This window comes from Chamaea fasciata, unplaced genomic scaffold, assembly GCF_029207755.1.
Source record: "Chamaea fasciata isolate MVZ Bird 193981 ecotype frontalis unplaced genomic scaffold, bChaFas1.0.hap1 SCAF_8, whole genome shotgun sequence".
Classification (NCBI taxonomy): Eukaryota; Metazoa; Chordata; class Aves; order Passeriformes; family Sylviidae; genus Chamaea; species Chamaea fasciata.
Genome location: NW_027094093.1, coordinates 29,717,926 through 29,743,443, shown reverse-complemented (window position 1 = coordinate 29,743,443; position 25,518 = coordinate 29,717,926). Strand labels below are relative to the sequence as shown.

At 46.5% G+C, this 25,518-nt stretch overlaps 1 protein-coding gene across 3 annotated transcripts in view; it reads left to right on the top strand.

Moving 5' to 3' along the window:
• Window positions 1–25,518, top strand: part of HEG1 (heart development protein with EGF like domains 1) — a 51,926-nt gene that overhangs the window by 14,703 nt on the left and 11,705 nt on the right. Inside the window, exons 2-16 of one of the 3 annotated variants that reach the window (XM_066190291.1) lie at window positions 3,282–3,548; window positions 4,544–4,774; window positions 5,165–5,437; window positions 6,658–6,966; window positions 7,373–7,690; window positions 8,195–8,512; window positions 9,386–9,694; window positions 10,384–10,935; window positions 11,290–11,628; window positions 12,605–13,972; window positions 16,232–16,351; window positions 17,961–18,055; window positions 18,856–18,914; window positions 19,371–19,531; window positions 21,270–21,404. In XM_066190291.1, the coding sequence (XP_066046388.1) occupies window positions 3,282–3,548; window positions 4,544–4,774; window positions 5,165–5,437; window positions 6,658–6,966; window positions 7,373–7,690; window positions 8,195–8,512; window positions 9,386–9,694; window positions 10,384–10,935; window positions 11,290–11,628; window positions 12,605–13,972; window positions 16,232–16,351; window positions 17,961–18,055; window positions 18,856–18,914; window positions 19,371–19,531; window positions 21,270–21,404 (4,854 nt within the window). Of the gene's footprint in view, window positions 1–3,281; window positions 3,549–4,543; window positions 4,775–5,164; window positions 5,438–6,657; window positions 6,967–7,372; window positions 7,691–8,194; window positions 8,513–9,385; window positions 9,695–10,380; window positions 10,936–11,289; window positions 11,629–12,604; window positions 13,973–16,231; window positions 16,352–17,960; window positions 18,056–18,855; window positions 18,915–19,370; window positions 19,532–21,269; window positions 21,405–25,518 lie in introns of all 3 variants that reach the window. The other 2 variants (XM_066190290.1, XM_066190292.1) reach the window with 2 other exon arrangements.

The following is a 25,518-nucleotide window of genomic DNA, read 5'->3' as shown; positions in this document are numbered from 1 at the left end:
AGGGCCGCTCTGGACAGGCAATCGACTGCTCTTGGCTTTCCTTCTGTGCGAACTCAGATTAAATTTGTGTTCCCCAGTCAAGAAAGTATTTTTCTGCCCCTCGAGGGGAAAAAATCCCATCTGTAGGGAAGCAATGGGGCTGGGATAACTTGAGGCGTGCCTTGGCTGGCTGCACTCTCCTGGCAAATGCTGCCTGTGGGGACGCTGCTCTCCTGGCATTAGCAGGATACACCGGTCCTCCCTCCCTGCCCTAAGATGTCTGTGTGCGATCCCAGTCACTGCAGAAAACTTGAATTATTGTGCATTTAGGTGTTGTGCTGACCCATGGTAGAGTTGTGAGCATCACCTAAACGCCTTGGTAGCAGTCATCTCTGAAACAGGGCAATGCCTGCGCTGTGTCAGGGGTGGAGACAGAACATTGTTGGCCCACAAGAGATTTTTCAGGAGTCTCACAAGGTAGATATCCAACTGGGCTGCCAGGGGCAAGCCCAAAGCCTTGAGAAATCAGCTGGAACTTGATCTGTTTGTCCTGGCTGAGCTATATAACTCGGCTCACAGCAAGCCATGGACTTGTTATGCTTGCAGAGAAAAAGTAACTCCGAGGCTCAACCTGTCTGGTGAGCATCACTGCTAGTTTTAACTGGGAAGGAAAACACCAGTCCAGTGGGTGGCGGGGTTTTATGCTGCAAGTCAAATATTTCTCAGTGGCTGTGGCTGTGTGAAGTTAAACCATGCAAAGCTGTTGGCAGCTTAGGATGTGACAAAATTGTTAGTGACAGATCAGTACCTCAGCTAAAGGGCCACTCTGCTTTAAGCCTTTAATGCATCAGGGGAGGCCAGATGGTTCCATGGGGATTTTTCTGGGAATAAGTTTGATCTGGTCCATCCTCTCCAGAGGAGGGTTGTCTTTGAAGTCTTAATTTCTGCAGGCAAATCAAAGAGGATATTGTGGTTATCTTGCACTTCTGGCAGGCTTTGATGGATGTGAGATTTCACATCTATTTTGTTGAACGACACAATTTTTTTTGGATTTCCTTACTACACGCTGTGGGTTGGATTTCCCAGTGTGGGTCATGCTCTGCACCCACTGAACTGGGCAGCTGAGCACGAGGTTTTTCTCCCTGCACCTGGACCTGGCATACTTTGCAGGGCAGCGTTAAAAATGCCAGATGACTCTAAAAAGCTTGTGTAAATAATACCTTCTCATTCAGCCCCTCCACTGCCTGGCTGCACTCAAAACCAGGTTTGCTGGCACCTACAGTAAGGGGAAGGATTTTGCTTCAGTTTGTTCCCAGCAGCTCTGCAGAGCCAAAAGAGGATAGAGAAAACTCTGAGGTAGATTTGCAGGGCAAACAACCACCAGATAAGCAAACAGCAGTGTTTTACTTTTGAACTGGTCTCATTCAATCAAGGAACATAGCTGAAGGCACTGCTTGCTGGCATTTCCAGGGTTACTTTTTAAGAAGTGGCAATGAAATGCCTGCTGCAGTGTCATGCTGTATATTTTAGCCTGCCTGTCCAGAGCCCTTGTTGACAAATGAGCAGGCAACCTGAGAAGGCAGATTTCCCTCTGTCTATCCTCATACCCTAAGGGTTTCTTTAAGCATCTGCTGCTTTGCCTTCTCTCCATGCAACAGAGCTGGCCACGGGCTTTCCAGTCAGCATGGGCTGCACAGCTGAAAGCTTTTAGTGAGAGGGGGATGGAGAGAAAACCAGTGCACTGCCCTCCAGCACAGCCACATTTTTCAGGGCTACTATAAATGGACTTGTGGGCTACAATTACAGGCTGGGTATTGGCTTGCAAATGAACATAGCAAGCATCCCCTGCTACTTCCCATCCCCTTGTCCAACTGGTGAGAACCAGAGGCTTGTCCCATGAGACAGGAGGTGGCTCACAGTGGGCTCTGGGTGGCAGTGGCAGCTCAGCATTGCAGTCACTGTGAGGGCTGCCAGAAAAGGTATTCTGGGGGCTCTGCTCCACCATAGCTCTTGTCTCCTTGGACCACATTGGGCTTAGACTCCCAGGATGAAATACAGACTGTCCTACCTAGCCCTCTATTTTTTGGTGAGATCCCACTGAAGCTATTGCAGGTGGATAGAGGACACCACTTCTGAAATTGCCACCTCTGTTGTGGCAGGTACAGCAACTCCAGAGAAGACATACAAGACAAGGAATAAGTGTCCCACAGGTGTTTCTCTTGAACGTACAATTTTCTTACAGGAGATGTTTGGAGGCCCAGGACAGGTTTAATCTTCAAAATCAGAGCTTTTGGGCAGAGACTGACTGCCTTTGGCTGCTGCCTGTGGATGCCATGCACATGACAGAGACTGAATTTTGGTTCTACAGAAGATGGACAAAACGGGGACCTTGCCCTTTCAGATTTGGACTTGCTTTGACTTTTGGGCTTTGAAGGTCATCTGAGGCTGCAGTGCCAGCCAAGCCTTGGGACTGTAACATGGCTGCTGGTTTTTGTGTGAACTGATATGCAGGGAAATCCTCACAGCCCTGGGTGGTACCATAAGCTGAAAACCCTGATTCCCTGGACAACCACTCATGCACAATCTTCTTCTTCATCTTGTCTCTCATATTCTGGTAGGCGTTAATGTTAGAAATGCCAAAATATTTCATCGCCTTGGGGTGCTTTGGATATTTCATCACCTGGGTGGGCCATATAATCCACTCTATACATTGATCTCCTCTGTCCTCAGTTCCTCATGGTGGCTGGATGGGTTATACTGACCCTCCTGATTGCCCTGCAGCTCTCAGCTGGCTTCATGCCAGCTCTCTGGAGGTGATGGGGTTTGAGGTCAGGTGTCCAGCAAACACTGGCCAAATGGAGAGAGGGGAAGAGCTGTGGGGCCCTCTCCCCTCCCATCTTACATTCAGACTGAGGCACATGGGCTGTGCTGGGCTGTCATCCCCACAGACCTTCACACTCCTCCCATGGACTCTGCACTGCGAGTATTTCCATCAGTTATTTGTTTAAAACTTTATTTTTGCTCCTTTCAAGATTTATTTCTCTTAACACAAAAAAAAGTCCTGAGGGTGCTGAATTGGTCTTTTGCAAAGAGGTGGGTTTTGGTATTTGGTCCTAGAGACCAATCTAGTTTCCACTGGTGCAAATCCAAAAATAAATTTCATGTCTGTGTTTTGATTATACAAAATTTTTCTCTAGTGTAAGTAAATGAGCTCAGAGCTTGGCCTTGGTGTTACTGCAGTGAGCTGAGCCTGCACATCAGTGCAGATGGGATCTAAGTTTTTTTCTTGTCTTTCCTTTTAGTCACTGAAAGCAGCCATCAGGAGAGAAGTTCAAGCACAGAGATGAGGACTCCTGGTGCTCCTGTGGAGCTGGTGACAATGCTGGCTGGGAGCAGGGAATGGGCATCACTGCCTGCCAGGCACAGGGCAGTGCCAGCAGCAAGCAGGGTCATGGGGCACACTGCCCCCCCTGCCAGTGATGGGGATGTCACCCCTCCAAGAGCAGGATCCCCAGAGAACCCATCTGCTGGGACAGTGACCCATCTACTCACCCACAGCCATCCTCCTGGTGAGTTTTATGGATATCAGAGTCCCTGTCAGCTGTTCCCAGCCCATGGACTGAGCATAGCCAGTGGGTTAGGAAGTATTCCTGCCTCACAACTAGAAATGCAGATTTTTGTGAGAAATCCAATCTCAGGAAAGCTGGGCTTTGCTTTTTAGCTTTACAAAGAAGATGATTCTCAGGAGCTGCCACTGTTTTTCAGCAGCCAGCAGTACCCAGGCAGTCCTGCCCATCCACTGAGCTCAGGGGCTGTGCAAAGAGCAGAGACCCCCAGGTGTCCCCACACCTCCTCCCAGCAGGACCTGAACCCCATAACAAGCCCAGCCTAGGCTAAAAGAACTCAGCTGAAGGACACCTGACCAGCTGTGATGATGGTTTGTGGCTGAGGTCCTTACATGGAAATCCTGCAAGGGAACACTTACTTTTGGGATTGTTCATAATCTTCAGTCATAAGTAAACCAGTGTACTTTTAAAATCATGAACTTAAATCAAGGCCTGTTTCTCACAGCAGCAAGACAAAGCTGTGCTGATTGCCCTGTCCCCACCTCAGTTTTTTTCTTAATAACCCCAGCTGAAATAAGATATAAGCATAGAGGTTTTCTTTAATTTTTTTTTTTTTTGATTACTTGGGTTTTTTTCTGCTTAGGGACTAGAATGTAGAGTTGGCATGCCCAGGCTGCCAGCTGTGGGCTGTTCTGGCACCAGCTTCTTACTGCCTTCTGCATTTTTAATGTCTCTAAAAAAAATCTGTTTCTTTTGCCATGCACAAATGAAGACAACGTTTAAAATGCCATTATTTTTTTGGTGACAGAAACCCTGTTCCCATCAATCCCTCCTGCAGTTAAGCTGTGCTCTGTCAAACAGAGGAAACATGAGGGATGCAGCTGTGACCCTTCCTACTGCATGTGGCAGGGCTGGGTACCACTGCAGGTGATGCTGCTGCCACCCAGCTGAGACAACTTTTCCAGGTGAACATGACCCCTCTCCCTGTTGCTTTCCAGACCCTGGAAGCCATCACCATGCTGCAGGCAGCCAGGGGAGAGGCAAGAGGACTCTGGCTCCTCCCAGCACCCCTGCAGCTGCTGAAGGGATGCCACCAAGCTCAGAAGCCGTCAGCGCCGATTCGGCTGAGGGGACACAGGGAGGGCACCATGGGATCTGGAATGCGTCAGGCTTTAACAACACTGTGAGGACAGTGCTGCTACCTTCATCTTCAGAATCTCATCACCCAGGTGAGCCATCCCAGTGCAGCCTAGGAACACTGGGAAGGTGTTCCAACACCTTGGAACTAGCTGAATGCTGTTCCCCAGAGCAGCCAGCATTGGTTGAGCCTGGTTCTCCTGTGCTGTAGAGCTTTGTGGATCCAGCTCTCCATCCTCACTGTGCACTCAGGGCAGTTTTCTGGCTTGCTTTGTGCACAAGGATGGAGAGAAGAATCCATGTGGCTTCTCCTGCTATTCAAAATTATGAGTTGCTTGGTGCAGCTTCCCGACAGAAAGTTTCTGTAGGCACAGAACAGACAGAGTGACTGAGGAGCAGGGGCAGGGTGGCAGTGTGGAATGGTGTGCAGGAAGCTAATCCCATCTCTGGGCTCTCATCTGCTTTCCCCCTTTGCCTTGCAGGCACTGGCAGCCTCTCTCAAGCAGTGGGCAGCTGGGTGGGCACAGAGCTGGGCAGCAGCCCTGCCATGGGCACTGCTGCTGCTTCACCAAGACCGTCAGGAAGCAGCCCCAGCACTGCCCTCCCTGGCTTCCTGGGACAGCCCCAGGCCTCCTCCCAAGCTTCAAGCACCCAGACTGGTGCAGAGCACATCATGCTACACCCCAGGGGTGTCACGGGGAACTCCAGTGGCCCTTTGCTGACTGCATCACCTCCCACGGACAATGCTTTCAGAGGTGAGCTTTGCTGGACTTTGTTTCATAGTTTTAAAATGCCATTTCATAGTATTTGCTTTCTTGAAGGCAGAGGAGATGCTCTGTTTTGCATGTGCTCTGTTTTTTATTATTTGGATGGTTAGCTGAAATTCCCTGCTGAAAGCAGGAAAAAGCAATGGAAAAAATAATTTGATCCAACCCCCCCCCCCAGCATTTTCCACTTAAAAAAAAAAAAAAGTTCTTTGGATGTTATCACAGTGTTTTCTGCAGGGTGGATGCCTGCAGCTGTGAAATATCTTCACTGGGCCAGTGCCAGCTGCAGAGCAAGGGCAGCTCTGCCCCCCATCTGACCTGTGCCCAAGTGGTGACAGAGTGGGGTGGAAGGCTGGGAATCCACACTTGCGGCCACATGGGGTGGGTTTGCCCTCAGCTAGACAGGGTGAGATGCCTGTGCTTAACAACTTACTCAGGGCAGCAAACCTGAGATCCCTGGGCTCCATGGCTTCCCCTTGCTTGCTCTACAGCAGCCAGTCTGTGGGGTTCCCAAAAACAGAGGCTTTGCCCAGCTTGACATGAATACTGAAAACCTCAATGTTGCCAAATCCTTATCCTGTGTCCAGGGCTTTTCAGGTGCAAACGCATCTTCAGGGTTCTCACACTGACACATCCCTTCCCTCTGTCACAGCTCTTGGGAGCACCACTGGGGTTGCAGGAAACCTGAGATCCAGTACTGAATGACACTGCCCCGCTGAGCCCTGGGGCTTGTAGTGAGCTGCAGGCTCATATGGGAATGTGGCTGTGCTTAGGTTTCCTCCCTTTGCTGTTGGATGCTGTGCTCGAGCCACAAAAAAAAAAAACAAAAAAAACCCAAAAAACAAACAAACAAAAAAAACCCACAAAAAAACACAAAAACAAAAAACCAAAACCAAAACCTGAGCCTATTTCCAGCAATATTAGAGCAAAGGTGGGATTTAAGAGCAAATCCCCGCAGTCCTTGCCCTGTGGGGTTTCCTGCTGTCTGGGCCACGCCACTCTCACAAAGCCTGGCAGCAAGCCCTGGGTTTGGTGAGAGGTCTTCCTGCAGTGAGGGGAGTCATGCCATTCCAAAAGAGCACTTTGTCCAGATTGAAAACTTCCTATGCTTAATATCTGTATGTACGCCGTAAGCATCTGGGAGGAAAACAGATCCATCTGTTTATAATTTCATATGTATAAATCCATTTTTTTTTATTTTACTGTAGCCATTGGAAGCCGCTACCAGCCATCCAACAACTCAACTACGAAGAGGTTCGGTTCAGATTTCCCCACCACCAGCACCTCCATTTCCACAACAGCCACCAGGGGTGGAGGGAGGACATTAAGGTCTCTGCCAGCCAGCACCAGGCTGGTCACCATGGCAGACATTTCCACCTCTGGAACTGAAATCACCAGCTCTTCAGCCCAGAACCAGACCCATGGGATGTCTGTGGGTGCCCAGGGTGATGAAGGCAGAGGTGTCACAGACCCATTGCTCACAGGCTTGCCATCTGCTTCAGAAAGTGCTTCCACAAGTGAGTTTTGATAGATAGCTGTATACCTCAGAACTCTTATTTAAAGACTATTAACAAAATACATCCCTTTTATTTTAAAGAAAGGTGGAATAATATTGTATTTGGCACATTCTATACATTTAAAAACATTTCACAGAAATGAAAGTATGGATAAATATTATTCTTGGTGGAAGGGGAAGATAGATTTTCTTTGAAAACTTCCAGTTGAATTTTGCAAGCAATAACTTCAGCAGTTCCTATTTAAAAGACCACTTTCCCCCCTGTCTTAATGATTTCCCAGTGTTAAATATTTCTGCATTGAATATTCACACATACATTGTCCACATCTACTGATAGTGGGATGAAACCTACCTAGCAGTTTTTATTTATGCTTAAGCACTTTTGTCTTTCCCTTCTCCGTTTTCAGCTTTTGGCAGCAATTATGAACCCCCCAAGAGCATCCCAGGTGCAGAAGAGGCGACGCTGCACTTGGACATCCAGGGTGCTGACATGTCCAGCATGGCAATGGGGACACTGATGTCCCCAGAAAATGGCCACACAGCTGGGGTGACAAGGGACTCTGCCACCAGCACCAACCCCACAGGCTCTTTGGGCGGGACCTCCTCTTCCTTGAGGATTGGGACACATCATCCCAACAGCTCATGGGAAGCCACCAATCTCCCAGGCCCTCCTGGGGGTCCTTTGCTCACGAGCTCCCTCTCTGCCTCTGAAAGTCCTTTCCAAGGTAAATTTGTTAGTCTGAAAGCTGTCTGCCTTGGGGCTGGGTGAGATTTCACATCCCTGCGTTGTTTTTCTTCAGATATGGTCATCAGTCATTATTGGATGTTTTTATTACTAGCTGCACTGAGCTGGCAGTGGGGTGGGTCGGAAGGGGGAGAGTGGAACTCAGCTTTGGGTGAAAGAGTGGAAAACATTGATGGCCTCATTATTAATGAAATTCCAGTCCTGGAAAGAACGTTGGTAAGAAATTTCCCTGCCAGAGACGCTTGCTGGGGTTTTGCAGCTGTCACCTGGTGTTATATCTGCCATGCAGGCTGGTCTGTAGGACGTGGGTTTGAGATTTTTCATGGCTTTTTGTAAGGCACGTGTGCCTGTACTTAAGAGATTTACCTCTTCCCAGAGAAACACTTTCAGTTTCTCAGTGGGCAGCGTAGAAATGGGTGCTGAGCTTACAGCCGTATGTATAGCTCTGTATGCATAAATCAAACCTGGTTTTATTGTATCCTAGGTGTCAGAAGCAGCCACAGACCAGTGGCAGAGAAGACCTCCCTCACTTCCTCTGCCACCAACACTCCCATTTCAGCCACGTCCAGCGGTGGTGGGAGGCCACCCAGGTCTGCCTCGGGCAGCAGCCACTGGACAGCAGCCAAGGGCTCCACAAGCAGCAGTGCCATGTACAGGACCTTGGACACAACCCAATCCTTGTCCACATCTTCTGTGAGAGAGACCTCCAGAGCTCAGGGGTCCACAGGAATGACAGATTTCACTGAGGTGGCAGACTCTTCCCTAACAGGCTCTCACTCTCCTTCAGAAGGTCCTTCCCCTGGTGAGCTCACGTTAGAATTGAAATATCATTTTTCTTACCAGCCAAAGGAGGACTTCCTGCAGCTTGCACTTGCCTGAATCTTTCCTGTGATGTAGAATATACTGTTTGGAAGGATGCAGTGTGATTTTGTGTCTGCAATTATTCAGCTCCTTCTTGACCGAAAAAATGTGCTTTAGATTTTTTTATAGAAAGGGCACATGTGTGGAAAATGTCATTATGCCAAGAAAAATAATTAACTTTCAAATCACAGTCTTTTTTTTACTATCTCCAGTTGCTATCTCCACGTTACAGAAAAGAAAACTAAGCAAGTGAGGATTAGATCATGTCCCTGTGATCCCAGGGATCAGTCTTCAGTTCCTACCTTCTGTCCTACTTCTCGGATTGTACTGCTTCCCAGAATTTGAACCAGCTCAACAAATTTAAGGCAACTTTGAATGAGGTCCTTCATGCTTAAGAACCCCACTGTGGTTCTGAAGGGGTCTGATCTCCCTGATCCTGTTTCTTCAGACTTCTCTAAGACCTTCACACTGCTCAGGGTAGTGTCTTGTCTGAACTGGTTTCCAGGCTTTTCTGGGTCATCACGATATTTGTTCTAGCAGCATGGAGTGCACTCAGGCACATAATGGTGAATTCAAGTGCACAGCATTACTATTTCAACAGTTTTTATATAATAGCACTTTTGTCAGTGTCACACTGTTTTTTAGAAGACAAATTTTTGTAGGAAGGATTTGCATCTTTGGAAATTGGCATCTTCTCATGTTTTCTACTTGTGTTTGTGTACTTGCTGCCTCTGGGTGCTGTTGGAAGAAAGCTCATTTTTATTTATAGTTTCATATGTGTAAAAATGTAAATTGTTTCTTTATCACACTTTAGCAACTGGAAGCAGCCACGTGCCATTCAGCATCCTGTCAACAGAGAGAAGAACCAATTTCTCCACTACCAGCACCTCAGTTTCCACAACAGGCACCAAGGGTGGAGGGAGGACGTTAAGGTCTCTGCCAGCCAACACCACACTGGCCCAAACAACAGAGATTTCCACCACTGGTACTGAAAACATCAGCTCTCCAGGCCATTCCCAGTCTTCTTTGACAAACCAGGGTGGTGGTGGCAGAGGTGCCACCCTGTCATCTGTGAACCCATTGCTCACAGGCACACCCTCTTCTTCAGAAAGCACTTCCCCAGGTGAGCTCTGACCACACACCAGACACCCACCTGCATGGAGGGTGAGGGCATGCTAGAAGGTGCTGGATGATGGCACTGGACATTACAGATGAAAATTTCAACTTCCAGAGGAAAATGCATTATCTGTTTCTTTTATTTAGCCACCAGGAAAAGCCAGCCTTACAGCCAGAGCAGTCTGGCCTTGAGATTAGCTGTGTTTTCAGGGACAGCACAATTTCAAGACTGCCCCATTGGCTGGGTTTATCGCAGCAGTAGTCATTCCTGACTCCCACCCTGGGGTGCTGAGGCAGTATTTACTGATCCCATACAAACCTGCCACACTTTCTTTTGAGTACCAGGGATTTGGGTGCTGTGTGACCTCCCCTCTCTCATTGTGGGTGCAGAAGTGACAGTATGGGTGTCTGGTGCCCAGGTCAGGCTTGTGGCACTGGGAACAGCACCAAAGGGAAGCGCACCCAAACGTGTTCCCATAACTTGTTCCTAGTGCCCTCTCCAGGGTGCCCTGCTGTGAGCAGCACTTCCCAGCACAGGAAAGAGCTGTGCCTTCACAGCCAGCATTTTCCTCAGGACTGGATTTTCTGCCACGTTCTCTTTGTGCCCTCAGCCTGAGGCTGGTGATGGAAGAGAGAACACCTGCTTATTTATAGTTTAGGGTGCATAAATCATTTTGCTTTTCTCTTTCTCAGCAGACAAGACCTCAGCAATGGGAGGACACCTGCCTCTCACCAGCACACCCAGTGTGGTGACAACTACCGCCAGTGAGGAGAGCAGCACAGTGCCCATGATGGACACCCATGGAGTTTCCAGTGCCACAGGGAGTTCTGCTCCCTCTCTCCTCCACACCAGCACCCTGGACACAGTCCTGCTGTCCTTGTCAGCAGCAGAGCCTGGGAAGAAGAATAATGTTTCACAGAGTGGTGCTGGGCTCAGTGAGCTTCCAACAAAGCTGCTGCCTGTGTTTTCTCCCAGAGTTTCAGTGCCTTCACCTTCAGCCACAATCTTCATCCACAAGGAAGGGACATCTCAAGCCCCAGGGAGCCGCAGCATGTGGAGCACAAAAGCAGAAAGCCTCACATCTCAGCCTGGCACAGCTGGGGCCATCCATACCGGCCCCATCCCATCCTCCACGGCATGGCCTCGAGTGAGACATGTGTCATCTGGCCAAGCAGGGTCCCCACAGCCCAAGGTCACCCTTACATCCAGGGTCTTCACCTACTTCTCAACTGCTGCTGAACCTTCCAGTGAGTTTTTCTGAACTCTGGGGTAGCATTTGACTGCCTGTCTCTTCCCCTCCTCTGTAGGATTGACACAGCTGTTGCAGGTGTCAGGGGCAGCATTTATAAGTGGTGGTGGTTCTGCCTAGTGGTGTTGTATATTTGCAGCTGCTGATGCTTAACAAGAAGGGTCTCATTCTTGAAACATGAAGCTTTTTGCTCTAGGACACATCGACTGCCTGTCTGGGTTGGGGTGATAATTATAAATAACATAAACATACCATTATGACTCTAATGGTACTGATTCCTCAGTATTTGGACAGTCAGTGCTGTCTGCTCTGAGATGATGAATCCGATGCCTGCTTTTCAATCCTTTTCCAGCTATTGGCAGGAGCCATCCCTCCCTGAGCAGCTCAGGTGCTGAGAGGATGTCCAGCCCCGTCACCAATCCCGTGTACAGTCCATCCACATCTGCGGGTGCTGAGGAGAGGATGCTGCACTCAGTGACAGATGGCACATTGTCTGGTGACATGGAGAGCTCTCCTTTCCATGCCAAAGCTCCCAGCTCTCCAGGGCCATCTGAGCCAGCACTGGTGGAGCAGGGCAGGACAACCAATGCCTCCACCAGCAGTGGGGGTTTCACGGGCCTTGCGACGGAGACGGTCTTTGTACGTTCTGCCAAGATACCCACTTCCTCTTCTTTCCAAAACAATCTCACAAGTGAGTTGGTGTCTCCTCCTGTACATCTGGGGGGAATTCACATTCTCCTGTTTTTCAGTATGTTGTACATAAATTTCTCATTCATTACTACATTCAGTACCACCTGTGGGTTCACTCAGGGGAATGTTTCCATCAAAGGACTCAAAATCAGACCCCACACAGATGGGGAACTATTCCAGAAGCGGAGCCATAAACCCTCCTTTTTGATGGCTGCATTACTTTGTTTTGCATCCTAACTGATTTCTTTTGTGTGATGCTTTCAGGAGTGTTTTATGATAACCTAAGTCAGTTGTAGAACTAAAACAAAATTTCAACACCATTTTTATTTTTTTTAAGTGGGCTGAACTTAGTTTTGCATCCTGAAATTGGTATTATAAGATTGATTGTACCTTTTATGCTAAATAATGTGAATTTTTTGCAGGCTGATGTGCTGTTCATTTAGGTTTTTCTGGCTGCAAAGTTTTGAATCACTGTGTTCATGATAAGCTGCAAATTAACATAATGTTATAATTTCATCTTGCAGAGGCATGAAGTTCACTGTGTCTAAAAACAAATTGACTGAACAAGATGGATATTGTGTAGATGGAAACGGAGGATAAGAAGGAGAGGATATGAGTTTTGTAGATTATGAATGATAAAAAGAACAATTGGGTTTTCCTGCTTAGCTTGCCACAAATATCACAGAATGCTAAGAACTCTATCACTTCAGGAAAGCAATATGTGAAGAAAAGTGATTTGGAAACCTACACATTTCATGGGAGTCTTGTGTCTGTCAGGGTTCACCATTTTAGAATCAATTAAGGAGTGCATAAGACTCCTAATCCCAAAACTATGCTTGAATGGTCCTTGTAATTTTTAGAAAATCATGGACAGGTTCACAGACAAGAATATTCTATTTAGCAAACAGTTTTAAAATGACATCAAAATGCTCTTATATTACTCTGTCTTTCTAATATTTTTTGTCCTTTTACTCCAGACTTTTCAGGTAGCCATCAGCCCGTCAGTAGCATTGATGCTGAGAAAAGGACCTCGGTTTCTCACACAGATGGCACATACATTTCAACCACATATACCAGAGGAGGAGAAAGGACCCTCCTGTCTATCTCCAACAGCAGCACCTCTGCTGACTCCTCAGAAAGCTCCACCTTTTTTTCTGAAATTTCCAGCCCTTTTGATGCCTCACAGTCGTCCGTGGCTCATGACAGGCACACCAATGCATCGAACAGTAGCAGTTTTGTTGGACCATCTACGGAGCCGTTGCTGGTGATCCCTTCCAAACCATCGACATCTGCTTCTACAGGCAGCATAGAAAATACAACTCTATTCAACACTGACTCTGAGTTGTTGACCACGGACAAATCATCTCTGTCTTCATCAGCATTTCCAGCCTCTTCCTCACTGTCATCACTGCAGCACTCGCTGCCATCAACACCACCACCACCAACTCCTCTGTTTACACCGTCAGAATCACCTGAGCCACGCTTGCCCTCTGTGATGGCATCTTCACCCCCTCTGCAGGCTTTGTCATCCTCCTTGCCCACTTCCTCCTTGCCCTCTCCATCTTACTCGTTAGCATCTTTATTGTCTGTATTTTCATCACCCTCATCCATCTCGCAGTCCAGTGACAGTGATCAAACCAGCATCACTGTGGCTACGAGCGTGGTCAGGCAGGTGCCCTCCACAGCTGCCACAGCCAGGAGCTCACCCAGAGAGACCCACAAGCCCAATGTCACACACCAGCCCCAAAAGAGCACCACCTTCAGTCCCACCAGGTCCCCTCTCCCTACGGCACCCATGGAGCTGCTTGGTGGACGCGTTGTGTCTGTGTCCGCTCCCGTGACAGTAACGGAGACTGCCTCGCCTAGAGATGCCACCACCCATGGGGACAGCTTTGGGAAGGCAACACCGCTGCTCACCACAGCCAGTGTTGCTCCACAGGCTGGTCCAACAGATGCACCCCTCAGTCCCTCACCAAGTGCAGCAAATCACAGCAGCATTGTCCCTGCAGTGGCAGTGACCACGGTGAAACCTCCTGTGCTGACAACGCCGGCTGGTCGCCAGCCCACCCCAGGTGAGGCCAGCACTGTGAAAGACCACAGGGCCCACACACCCACGGCCACTAAGCACAGTTATACCACCGGTAAAAGCACAGAAGCCATGGATGCCACCACTGCAAAGCCTGGTAAAGTCACTGAGGAAAACCTCCATGTTACAAGTCCTTCTGAAGCCCCTCCAACCACCAAGACCACTGTGAGCATTGCAACTACTTTGGCTGCTACCAAACCAACCACTGTTCCTCCACTGAGCAGCACGGCCAGGCTGAGGACGTCACCTCCAGCAACAGGTAACGTGTACAATGGCTCTCACCAGTGGTGGGGCCAGGAACACCTGGGTCCCACTTAAGGAATTTTCAAAGAGTTGTGTATACATGTATGTATGACAAGTCTGTTGTCAGCAGGGTTTGAGGGCAATAACTTGTTGATTTTTTTTAAGCTAAGGGCTTAGCAATCAAGTTGAATGGCTGAAATAAGGGTGAAAACTTTGGTGAACATTTCTGATAGAAAGATTAAGCTGAAATTTGACAGTTTCAAGAAAATAAAGCTGATTGGCCTTACAGGTAAGCACAGGATGCACTTTATATTTTTTGATAAGTTAACAATAACAATCTATAATGATTGATACCTGTCTTATTAATGAGAAAGTACACTTGGCCAGCACTTGGTATTTGTGTTGAAACTGATTCTCATATTACAACCTATGTGTTTTTTTCTCCCCATCTCACTAAATATTAATCTTCTACTTAGGGACCTGATGCTTCTTCTGGTAGGTTATGTACCATAGGCTTGCTGAGTGTGTTGTTATAGTAATTTATTACCACTGCCAGTCTCCTTATCTTCTCAAGTAAATACATTTGCTGAAGTCTTATATGAAAGCAAATTGACTTTGTGTTTGAAGTTCAGAGCCCAGCCATCATGCCACTGTAGGATATTGTGTGTGCTAAAGGCATTAATCTCAGTGAAATATTGGCAATAATATATATTCCATCCAATAATTAAGTATTTAAAACTTATTTCTCAGGCTGATTGGTTTTAATTATAGCTATAGCTTCATGCAAAAAAACCTCGAAAAAGAATCACTTTACTGGAATGAATTCTTTTTAAATTGAAAAATTAAGGTGATTCATCCTGTTTAGCAATTGATTCACACTTTTGCCAAATTATTCTTTCCTTTAAAAACTGAGATTTGTCATTTACCAGAATGAAAAAGATCCTTCTGCTGTCTTGGGCATTGTGCTTTGTACATGGGCAATCACCACCCTGAGAGAAGCTGCCCTGGTCTCTGCTATACAAAGCACAAATTGAAGGATGGCACAGTGAAAGCCATGGTTTTAAATCACACCCACTCATTTCTGGCTGCTTAGATTAGAGTCACCAAATCTGTTTCTCACTGCTGCTGAGGTAGCTGTGCCAGGCTAGCCCAGGTATGAGAGCGCATCAGGTGGTGTGTCCCAGTGCAGGGTTTGGCTCAGGGCTGTCAGGTCTGTGTGGTGCTGTGGGTTATTGCAGCACCACCAGAAATGCTCACACGGGTTTGGCTGCAGTGCTTGATGCTTTAACCACGGAGTCTGTCCTTCCTGCCTTGGCTGCAGCACTCAGGAGCAGCCACAAGAGAGGTGCAAGTGCTGTGTAAGTTGTCTTGCTGGTCTTGTAGAGCCTCGCCACTGGCAAGTCCACAGCCCTGCCTATGGTCTGTCCTTGTGGGTGTGTGCAATGTGTGTTTGTGCTCATGTGAGTCCTAGATGCAGCAAGAAGAATTTTTTGTCCAGGATATCTTTTTTCCTTTTTTTTTTTTTTTTTTTTTTTTTTTTTAAGAGGAACTATTGGATATATTCTTCAGAATTTGCAGTTTGAGCTGTGTAATCTATGAAGCATCTGAGATTACAGTCCTTAATCCCCTGAGACATCACATTATCACAGTGGTGTCTGCTCCCCAAGATCTTGCTCACCCAGCAGGAAAAGCACTGTGAGTCGTGGCACAGGCAGGAACCACTGCTGTGACCATCCCCAGGCTGGCATGGAGGAGCTCTGGAAAAGGAGGTGATTGCAGCCAGGGCTGCCTCCACTGTTACTGGGTAATCTACAGACTGGATCAGTGCTCAAGCACTACTTTTGGAGCAGAGAAACAGCGCTTGGATGAAAAGGGCAGGACTTTGGTGAAGCAGCCCGTGCTCACATGTCTAACTTGGGCTGTTGGGGTTCCTTCTTTGGTCTTCTCATGCATTAACTGTTGGGTTGTTTGTCTTTGGAAAGAACCCCGAGATCCTCTGATGAGCAGAGCAGTTGGATGTTTGTATTAACATGGATCCATGCTAGACCCCAAGGGCTTTTGAATGAATATTCAAGTGGTTTATATTTATTCTTTCAGCTCCAACAGAATAATTAGGAACAGCATAAATATTAAGTGCAAATGATGCAATGAAGCATCTGATAATGCTCAAGGAGTCACAGATGGGGAGTCAAGTTCATCTCTTTTAGCCCAACAGCTGATGATTTTTGTGATTCTGTAAGTATAATCTGTTTTGTTCTGTTTTTAACTTTTATAGAGGTGGATAAATGTCTTTCCAACCCTTGTCCTGCACTGGCCACCTGCAACAACACCCATGGCTCCTATATCTGTCAGTGTCCTCTTGGATATGAGCTGGAAAAAGGAAAGTGCAATTTAGGTAAGAAAACAAAAGTGAAAAACCAGGGATGGTAATAATTATTTTTAATCCTCTAAAATAAATTGTTTTAGGCTCAAACTAGTTCAGGAGCTTAATGTTCCTTCCAACCACCCCTTTTATATGAGCCTTTTAGTGTTTTTACAAGTGTAGTGTCTAATGCCTGTTGTGTTGGGCTGCCTGGGGAGCAGGCAGAGATACCTGAGTGCTTCTTAAAAACGCAGCAATGGAGCAGTGGGCTCAGGCTTGTCAGTAAGGACAGAGGTGCCCCTTCTGTTCCTGATGTGTTTTAAAACTTCCCAAAACCACTCAGCAGCTTATCAGCCCTGCAGACTCCTGTGAAGACACTTGGCTTGGGAGAAGTGAGTGGGGCTGTTGTGTAACCTGGCTTCAGTGGGGTCAGCCATGTGTGGAAAGTTAAGCAGCCGTGAAAGTCTTTGTAAGATCAAGGTCTTGTTTCATACCTTTAGCATTTTTTGAGCAGCACAGTTATTAGCTGGAACTCAGGTTCTGACCCCTTCCTTTCTATTAGAGGACTCTCAGTCTCAAGGACTTACAATATTCCATTGTAAAGGGGAATTTGTTTTCATAGGTTTTCTTCTGACCTTTAATCAGTGGGGATTAGAGGCATGGAAATTTTGCTAAGGAAACATGGGTGAGGTGTCCCTGAAGAGTGTTTTGAAACATTTCTTCAAGCTGGAATCTGTCAGCTTCTAATTTAGAGACATGTTTTGATTACGCCTTGAACTGGGGTATGGACAGATTATATAAACACTGTAAAGGTGATTCTCATCATAGTTTTTGTCTGGAGTTGTTACATTAGAGATGTATGATGTACAATTTGTGGTGAAGATAGGTTCAGTGGATGGGAAAAAATGGAAAAGAATTGGAGACTTTATAATGTTATCTGCAACTGGTTTTGTTTTTCTGGTGGAACATAAAGCTGGAGTTCTGAGTTCTCATTTCCACTGAGAATCTCATGACACTTAATACAAGATTTAGGGGTATTATCTCTGAAAGTCTGGACAACTCAGATTATTACATTCTGCTGCTGTGAATCAAATATGCATCTAAGCACAGAAAAATGCATCTTTTGGACCTCTTTTCAAATGTCATTGCTCATTCTCTCCAGCAGTTTGAAAAATGGAAATGTCCTTTCTTCAGTGCTTTATTTTGACTTGCTAATTTGATTTCCTTCCATTGCAGGGAGGAGTAAGAGATTTGACATGTTTACCCCAAATTATCATAAATAGCTTTGGTTCCTGACACTGTCTTCTTACTAAATTTACCCATCTCCCTCTGTGTTCAGGGATCTATTTAAGTTAGTTTGTGCTTCTGCATGAAATGTATGAACACTGAAGTGAAATGCTGTCTGTTCAGCAGCACTGAGCTCTGGAATTTGACTGGGACTGTGGGAACATTGCAGCAACCCTTGGGAAGAAAACCCAAGGCTGTGACTTTGTTTTATTGGGGCAGCGACTCTCAGATCTGAGTTTTCTCTAAAGGAATTTTCCATGCAAACTGCCTCTCATGTAAGGCAGATGAAAACTTGCAGATACTACACATGGCACAGAGAATTGTCCTAACAAACTTGTCTTATTCTACGTTTTAGTGAGAATATTTATTGGCCAGGTTCCCCTGAAACCTAATAGCACCCATGGGAAGTACACAGAGCTCTTCCACATTGAGAGGGAGATCCTGGAGATGGTGAGTGTCCTTGCTGGGACTTCGGCAATGCTGATGGGACAAGTCCCCTTCACTCATCTTATGATTGTCATGTTTCCCAGCCATTCATTTGTAGCCACGTGGCTCTTGGTCAGTTGAGAGAGCCAGTTCTGTTGTCTACCCCATATCCTATGCCATCAGTAGCTCCAAAAAGACCCATGGGCTGGGTATAGGTACATCTCTGTGCGGTTCTTTTCCAGATTACTGCATGCACAAGTTCATCCTGTTAGTGGTCCCTGGGCTGGGTGCACTTCATTCCAGCTCTTTGGAGCAGGTGATTTGGAGATACTGCCAAAGAAAGGGGGTGCTGGGTGGAGTCACTGTGGTGCTGCCTGCACAGCTTGTGCTGGGCAGTAAATACAAACAACTGCACAGATCCAGCATCAGGGAAGATCTGCAGTCTCCAAGGGTGCTGCTTTGTGGACAGCCTTGCACAGGGCTCTCTCCCTGCTGACATCTGGCTCATGCCTGACCTTTGTGGTCATTGCACTGCAGGGCCACAGGCAGATGCTCATGTCAAAATCCCTGGAGCTTTGTTCTTGTGCAAGGCTGTGCAATGGTGACTTTGTCCACCTCTTACTGGCAACAGGGCAGTGCTTCTCTCTTACAGAGCAGATGAACCTCTGGGATGCTCAGAGCCCCCTTGGTCTCAGCAGGCATCTCTGGGAAACACAGGGGATGGTGTCAGGGACCCAGGAGGACTGTCCCATGCTACATCCCATGGGGCTGCCTCCTTGCATCATCCCCTGGGGCACTAACAGCTGCTCTCTCCCTCCTTGCAGCTCAATGCATCACTGTCAGGCTTGCCAGGATACCACCACTCCACAGTCAAGGCAAGCAGGTAAGGCTAAGGCTACCAGGGGAAGAATGAGAAACTTGAGCATTTGGGATCTTCAGTTTGAGACCCACACTCTCCATTTTGAGTCAGTGCTGGGTTGGATACAGCCCAGCCTGGCAGTGGTCCGGGGCATGAGGAATGCCTGACCAGCTTGCTAGGCTCACCTGGTACTCTCCTTCTGACCTGAGCAGCTTGGGGATGGGCTGCCCAGGAGGGATTTGTGGCTGGTTCCAAAGTGAGCTACCGGCATCCCTTCCAGCTCCGTATTCTCCTCTCTGTGTATTGGTTAGTCCTGGTTTTAAGGTCTTTACAGTGCATGGCTCTTTCAGTGTGCATGTAGTGCTGTGTGTGTGATAAGCATCTCTTGTGTCAATAGCAGTCCTATGTATAAGGTGCTAATGATAACATCAGACCAACTTGTGATACTCAGGGCTGTTTTGTTTTGGTTTTTTTTGTTAGGGAGGCAAATTTTGTGCACGTTTCAGTGCAATCCACGTTCTCTTTAGCATCCAACGTGACTTTCTTCGATGTCATCAGCAGTGTGAAAAGCTACATTCGAGCTTGCAAATCCCCCACTGAAGCCTGCCAGTTCATCTCCAGCCTGAAATCACTGCACAGAGGTAAATAGCATCTGGAAGGACCTTGGCAGGAGGGGAAAGGGATGTTTTATTTGGCTCCTTTTATAAAAGGGGGAGAACATTTTGTCATTTGGAAAAATCCCTCTGAATCTTTTTATCTTACTCAAATGAGAGTCATCTTAAGAACCTCCCAGTCCAAAAGGGATGCAGATACCAAGCCTTATCTTTGCCACATGTGTGAGAAATCTGTCTCTCTGTGAAAATATTGTGCAGCACAGGATTAGAGACATTGTAGAGCTGCCTTTCATCTCTGGGATGTGACACTGGGCCCAGCCAGATCAAAAAACCGTAAGTCTTAATTTCACACATATGGCTGGGAGCCAGGGAAATGGTGTGAAAGCCAAGAGACAAAACCCCACCAGTGAACTCGATTAGAGCTGCTGAGGCTGCACCCTGAACTCTGCTCTCCTGCCTGCCCAGTTCCAGTGTTGCAGGTTGTAAAATGGTTCACAGTCAAGACCTTTCCATTTCTGTACTGAATCCTTTATCAGCCCAAGGGGAATGTGGATACAGCACAGAAAGATGTGGAGAACGGCACCAGTGTTGTGTGTGACCTTCTCCAGGTGGACCCCACTGCTGTGCCCTGGCATCTCCCAGTTCTCATTTCCTGAGGGAGTGATGGAGGAGATTTATCTGTGAGAGGTACCTCAGGATGCCTGAAAGAGTTTCCTGCAAGGAAACTGCTGCATGTGGTGTTTTGTGACTTTGGGGTTCAAGGCTTATGGGTTTGGCCTACTCTTTTAGGGTTTGCCACCTTTAGGGTGGCAACACTTAGCCTGGATTTAGTGCGAAACCCCCGGTATCATTTTGGCAAAGAAAACATGCAGATGAGAGGTTTAGTGTGTGCTTTTATTGCAGTGTGCTGTATTTTAAAGCTATACCCTGCCCATGGATTGCTTTAAATTATTTGGGTAAACATGCTCAGATTATACTTAACCATTACCTCTGATACAGTGATTCTGTAAAGTCAGCTTCTAACTTGAAATAAGCAGAGTAAGAAACAAATTACATTCTTGTGTAAGTACCTAAAAAAAAAAAAAAAAAAAAGTCAGATAAAAATTGATCTAGCAAGGAGAGGTTTATAAAGGGAGAATGCCAAATGAGTGACATATTTTCCATAAAATCTTATTTCTCATGAATATTTATTCATTCCATTTAGTCTGACCTCCCAGCAAAAAATGTAAATTCGATGTCACAATTTCCATCATTTATCCACAGTTTTGCTGAATGCTCATCGTAAGAAGTTTGGTTTTCTGAATTAAAACACTGCTTCAAAGTACTGTAAATGAAAGTACAGAATTTTTGTTTGAAAAATGAAAAAATCCAGTGCTTAATGCTGAAATGGAAAAGAATTGGTTTCATGTAAGCAAAGCATTTTGCTTGATATAAACTTAAAAAGTGATTTGCTGAACTGTGTCAGGGGATGAATGTGTTTGAGCTTGAGCCAAACCAGATTTCTCCTTTTCATTTCCCCTTCTGCTTCCGAACTGAAACTTTTATTATTCACCCCCTCTATTTGCCTGTACAGATGATGGTAGATACACAAGAACTGGGGACACAGGGTAATGTTGACTGCCTCCTAATGGAACAAATATTAGTAAAAATAAGAAAAAGAGATTAAAACAATACATCAGCTGAATGGGATGCCCTGGTAAAGCAAATGTGCATAATGGTGGGTTCAGAGAGAACCATGCTGATGTTGGCCACCTCTTCCCAACAGCTGGCAGCTTGTGCAGACAGAAAGACCCTGAATGTGACAAGGAAACTTCAGAATGCACCGACTTTGATGGAGTCGCTCTTTGCCAGTGCAAAAGTGGGTACTTCAAATACAACAAGATGGACCACTCCTGCAGAGGTATTGCTCTTTGTGGTGTATTTTGCCCGAATTTTCCTCAAAAATTTTTGTTCCAGTGAAAATGAGTGTGTGCATGTGGTGCTGTGCATTCAAAACCCTCAATATTATGAATAAATATTAGTAGCTCAAGTTTCTTTTAGTGAGGGGGCTTTTCAGCAGACACTGAAGACACAGTCTCTCTCTAGGAATAATATTATCTCTTTCTGGAGCATGCTGTGAGTCACAGTGGTTGAGGAGAGGGAGAAAGGGGCCTGGCTGCTTTGGGCTCCAGTTCAGTGGCACAGAACAGAGATGACGTGTGTCTCTGCCTGTTTTGATTTTGTTTGAACTCTCAGTGAACTTGGGGGAAGTGCTTTAAACTCAAAAGCTTATATTAATACATCATCAGTATTTTAAAAATTTGTATCTGAAAATTATTACGAATTTATTTTTCAGCTGGGTTCCAAATAGAAATTTTAAGCTTAAAGACTGCATTACTTTTTAGCTACTTCTCATACCAACAAATCTGGTTTTGCTGCATTTTAAACAAAGTCTTTACATGCCAGTGTTCAAAATGACTTCTGGAGGATCAGGGTGTCCATCCCCTAGTTAGATTGTTGCTGTAAGGCTTCTTAAGAAAAGCAGTTTTCTGATGACATATCAATAACAATTGCAGTAGTGGTAATATATTGCTTCTGGCACTGCCTGCTGGGCTGCTCTTGAAATAGGCGGAGATGTTTTGTTGGAGCCAAATCTGAGAGTGAGAAAAATGTGCCTGGAAATAACTCATGTGCTACAGACTCTGGGAGAGACAGCTCAGAGATGGGCATCTCTGCATGCCAGGTCATGGCCCTGCCTCTCCTTTACTCTGCGGTGACAAAAGGTTTTTGTGACAAAACCTTTCCCTTTGTGTTTTCTGTCCTTTCTTCCCCTCATCTTGTATGTTGGAGGAAGGATTTCTTTTGGGAAATACTGAGCATCTCCATGAACCCTAGAGAGTCACAGAGGGGCTTATGTAGTGAGTGGGGAGCTGAGCTGAAACTTGGGAGGTTTTCACCCAATTCTTGTTCCATCATGGACAGTGGGGACCCCGGGAAAATTACTCCATTTGTCTTGTTCATGTCTCTTGCCAAGTAGTGAAGATAAATACCTGAAAGGCTGTGAGGCACTTGGATGTGATGGTTGCAGAGGGCTTAGAGATCTAAGACCTTGTATGTGTGTTTACTCCATAGTGACGAAACTTGTTTGCTGTGGAAAATATAAAAACCTTACCTGTAAACAGTGAGGCCTCAATTCCACCTTCATCTCACTGCTGTCAGTAGGAAACATCTTACAGATCAGCTTGAGAGTGTCTGAGGGACAGGGTTGATGTTTGATTTAGGCTTTAGTGCAGAGGCATGGGGGCAGCACTGGCTACATGGTGCCACTCTGACAAGATTCCCAGTTTTCATTATCACTTGTGCCCATCTGGGCCAGCTAGGTGGTTGGGATTTTAAAAGCTCTTCCAAAAGCCATGCTATGGCCCCCTTTTGATATTTAGGGCCATTTTGCTGATAAATATAGCATACAATATACCAGCCTCTTTGAAAATCTCTGCCCTTTTAGTGCCTAAACAGGAACTGAGGTCTCGTGAGTATCCGACCCTCATTGTGGGTTGTGAAAATGTGGTGTGGTCGCTCCAATTATAGTATTTGCAAAGAGGGAAGCGGCTATTGTGCTGCCCTGTCCGGTCTCCCCCGTGGGAAGGCTGGGAGAATTGGCTGCCCTGACCCTCAGGATTTGTTCTGTCCTCCTTGTAGCATCTGTCCTCGGGGACATGCTTGGGAAAGCATGCCATGGGCCAGGGAAGGGTTGGGCCTCTGAGCCACAGGAGTTCCAAGATGTTGGCCAGGGTACCTCTTGCTGTGCTGTTCAGTGTCTCTGGGTTGCTGCTGATTTTCAACCTTCTCAGTATCTTCAGGGCTATTTCAGTAACAAACCCGATGTGCCAGCTTTTCAAGGACATGCTATTTTTACTAGTACAGAGTGAAGCAAGGAGCAGCAAAGCAGGTTTCCAAAGAGACCCCTGAGTGTCTTTTGGGAAGGCAAAGGCAAAGGAATCCTAGGTTGAGGAGTGCAACTCAATAGGTTTGCTTGGCCCCTGACACTTGGGTCTTTCCTCTGTCCCCTGCTTGTGTTTGGAATCTTGCCAAGTGAGTGTGACAGTGAGAGGTGTCCTGGGAACGTGTTCAAAGGAGCAGGAAAGATGCCAAAGGAGAAAGCAAAGTGGCAGGAAAAGACACAGAGAGGAGAGGAAAATACATAAGCTCCAAGTTTTTAAGACAGAGAAATGCATATTCAGGATCTTGCTTTTCCTCTTTTCTTCTCCTATATCCTCCTGACCTGAGAGCTGCGTGCCAGGGGGGTCCCAGGGCTGCTTCTGCCCATGGCACAGCTCCAGCTGTGAAACTGCTCAAGGAGTATGTGCCTCACACACATTACGGGGCTAGGGCTGAGCATAGGGTGGGCTCCAGCACCTGTCTGCCTGCCCCTGCAGGCCTTCCCAACATGCAGGTGCTGGGCTGGAGCTGGGGCTGGGATATACGGGGCTGCTGTGCGCATTAGAGAAGGCAGCTCCAGTGAGCTGTGAGGTGATGCCTCCCTCCCTTCCCCTGCACATTTTGTTACTGCCCAGTCCTGTGGCTCACTTTGGTAGAATGTTCACTCCACAATGTTTTCAGTTTGCTTTTGTTAGCAAGTGAAAGGAGCTACCCATCCAGTCTCCTTTTGCTAATGCCCCAGTGAGATAAATGAGCTAGGCAAGGATCCTTGGGGATTTACTATCCTTGCCTTGGCTGTTTGTTGACTGAGGCTCTTAACTCTTTCACTCAGTTACCTCTGGTCTCTTATTTTACTTCAAAAAAAAAAATCATCTTAGAGGGAGAAAAATGTATCTAGTACAAAAAGCATCACAGTGTGATGCAGCAGGGGGGCTGTGTAATGAGCTTCACCTTCCCCATCCCCAGCTCTAGAAAAATAAATGGAATGAGGGAGGTAGTGAAGGAATAGTGGGGTTATATAGGGCAAAGAAAGGTGTGCAAGACCAGTATTGTGGACATCAGCCCCCTACCATCACTGGGGCCAGTTGCTTCAGCAAGTCTGTGTCTACAGCCACATCCGTGATGTGAGTGCAGCCCTCTTCCACGTCCACACATCCTGAGGATGTGAAGTAGGCAGAAGATGGGAAATTTTGTTATCCCTGGGCTTGCAACATCTATTTCTGAGAAGCAGAAATCAAAAGGGTCGAAGAGAACCTGTGAGTGCTCAGAGAAAATCTGCAATAATTAGGGAGACTCAAAGATCTCAGGGGCCTTGGCTTTATTAAAGATAAAGGAGCGATTTGGTGGTGAGAAGGAGAAATCTGATCATATAACCTTTTCCAGTCTAATAAGTAAACATCCGAAGTCTGGAATTTGACACTGGGGTAATTCAGACCAGAAAGAAGGTGAATGTTTTTAATGGCTGAGGAGAATTAACTTTGTGAGCTTCTGACCCAGTCCTGTGGTTGATTGTCTGTCACTGAAAATATTAAAATCAGTCTGGGGTGTTTCTCTAAAATGTAGCTCCAGTCCAACTATTTGATTTGAAACTGGAATTAAATTTAGGGAAATTCTGTGACAGTTTTAAGCAAGTAGTGTTTGAGAGGGGGAAAAATTCATGAGCATTATTGTTTTCATTGAAACAATTCCTTGTGGGATGTGCTACAGGGGTTTTCCAGACCTACAGGTGATGTCTTGCAGACCCCCAAGGGCTGCTGCCTGTGCTAGTCCTGGCTTGTCCCTCTGCCCAAAGTGACTGTGTCTGTGTCACTCCTGCCCAGGCCTTTGAGTGACCACCTTCACTGCCTCTGTGAAAGGCAGCAGATCTGCCAGAGCTCTGGTGGGACTATTGCTGAGAACATGAGTGATCTTACCAGTAATTTGAACCTTATAGTTGTGTGTCCAATGTATCATCCCCTTTGCTGTTCATCAGAAGGGTAGTATAATTTCCTTAGATAATTTAGGATAGCTGTCCGTAAGCATGGAAATTATTTTATTTTGAAGTGATGGTTCCAGTTTTTCACCAACATCTCACAAACAGTTTTCTGGATTATTTA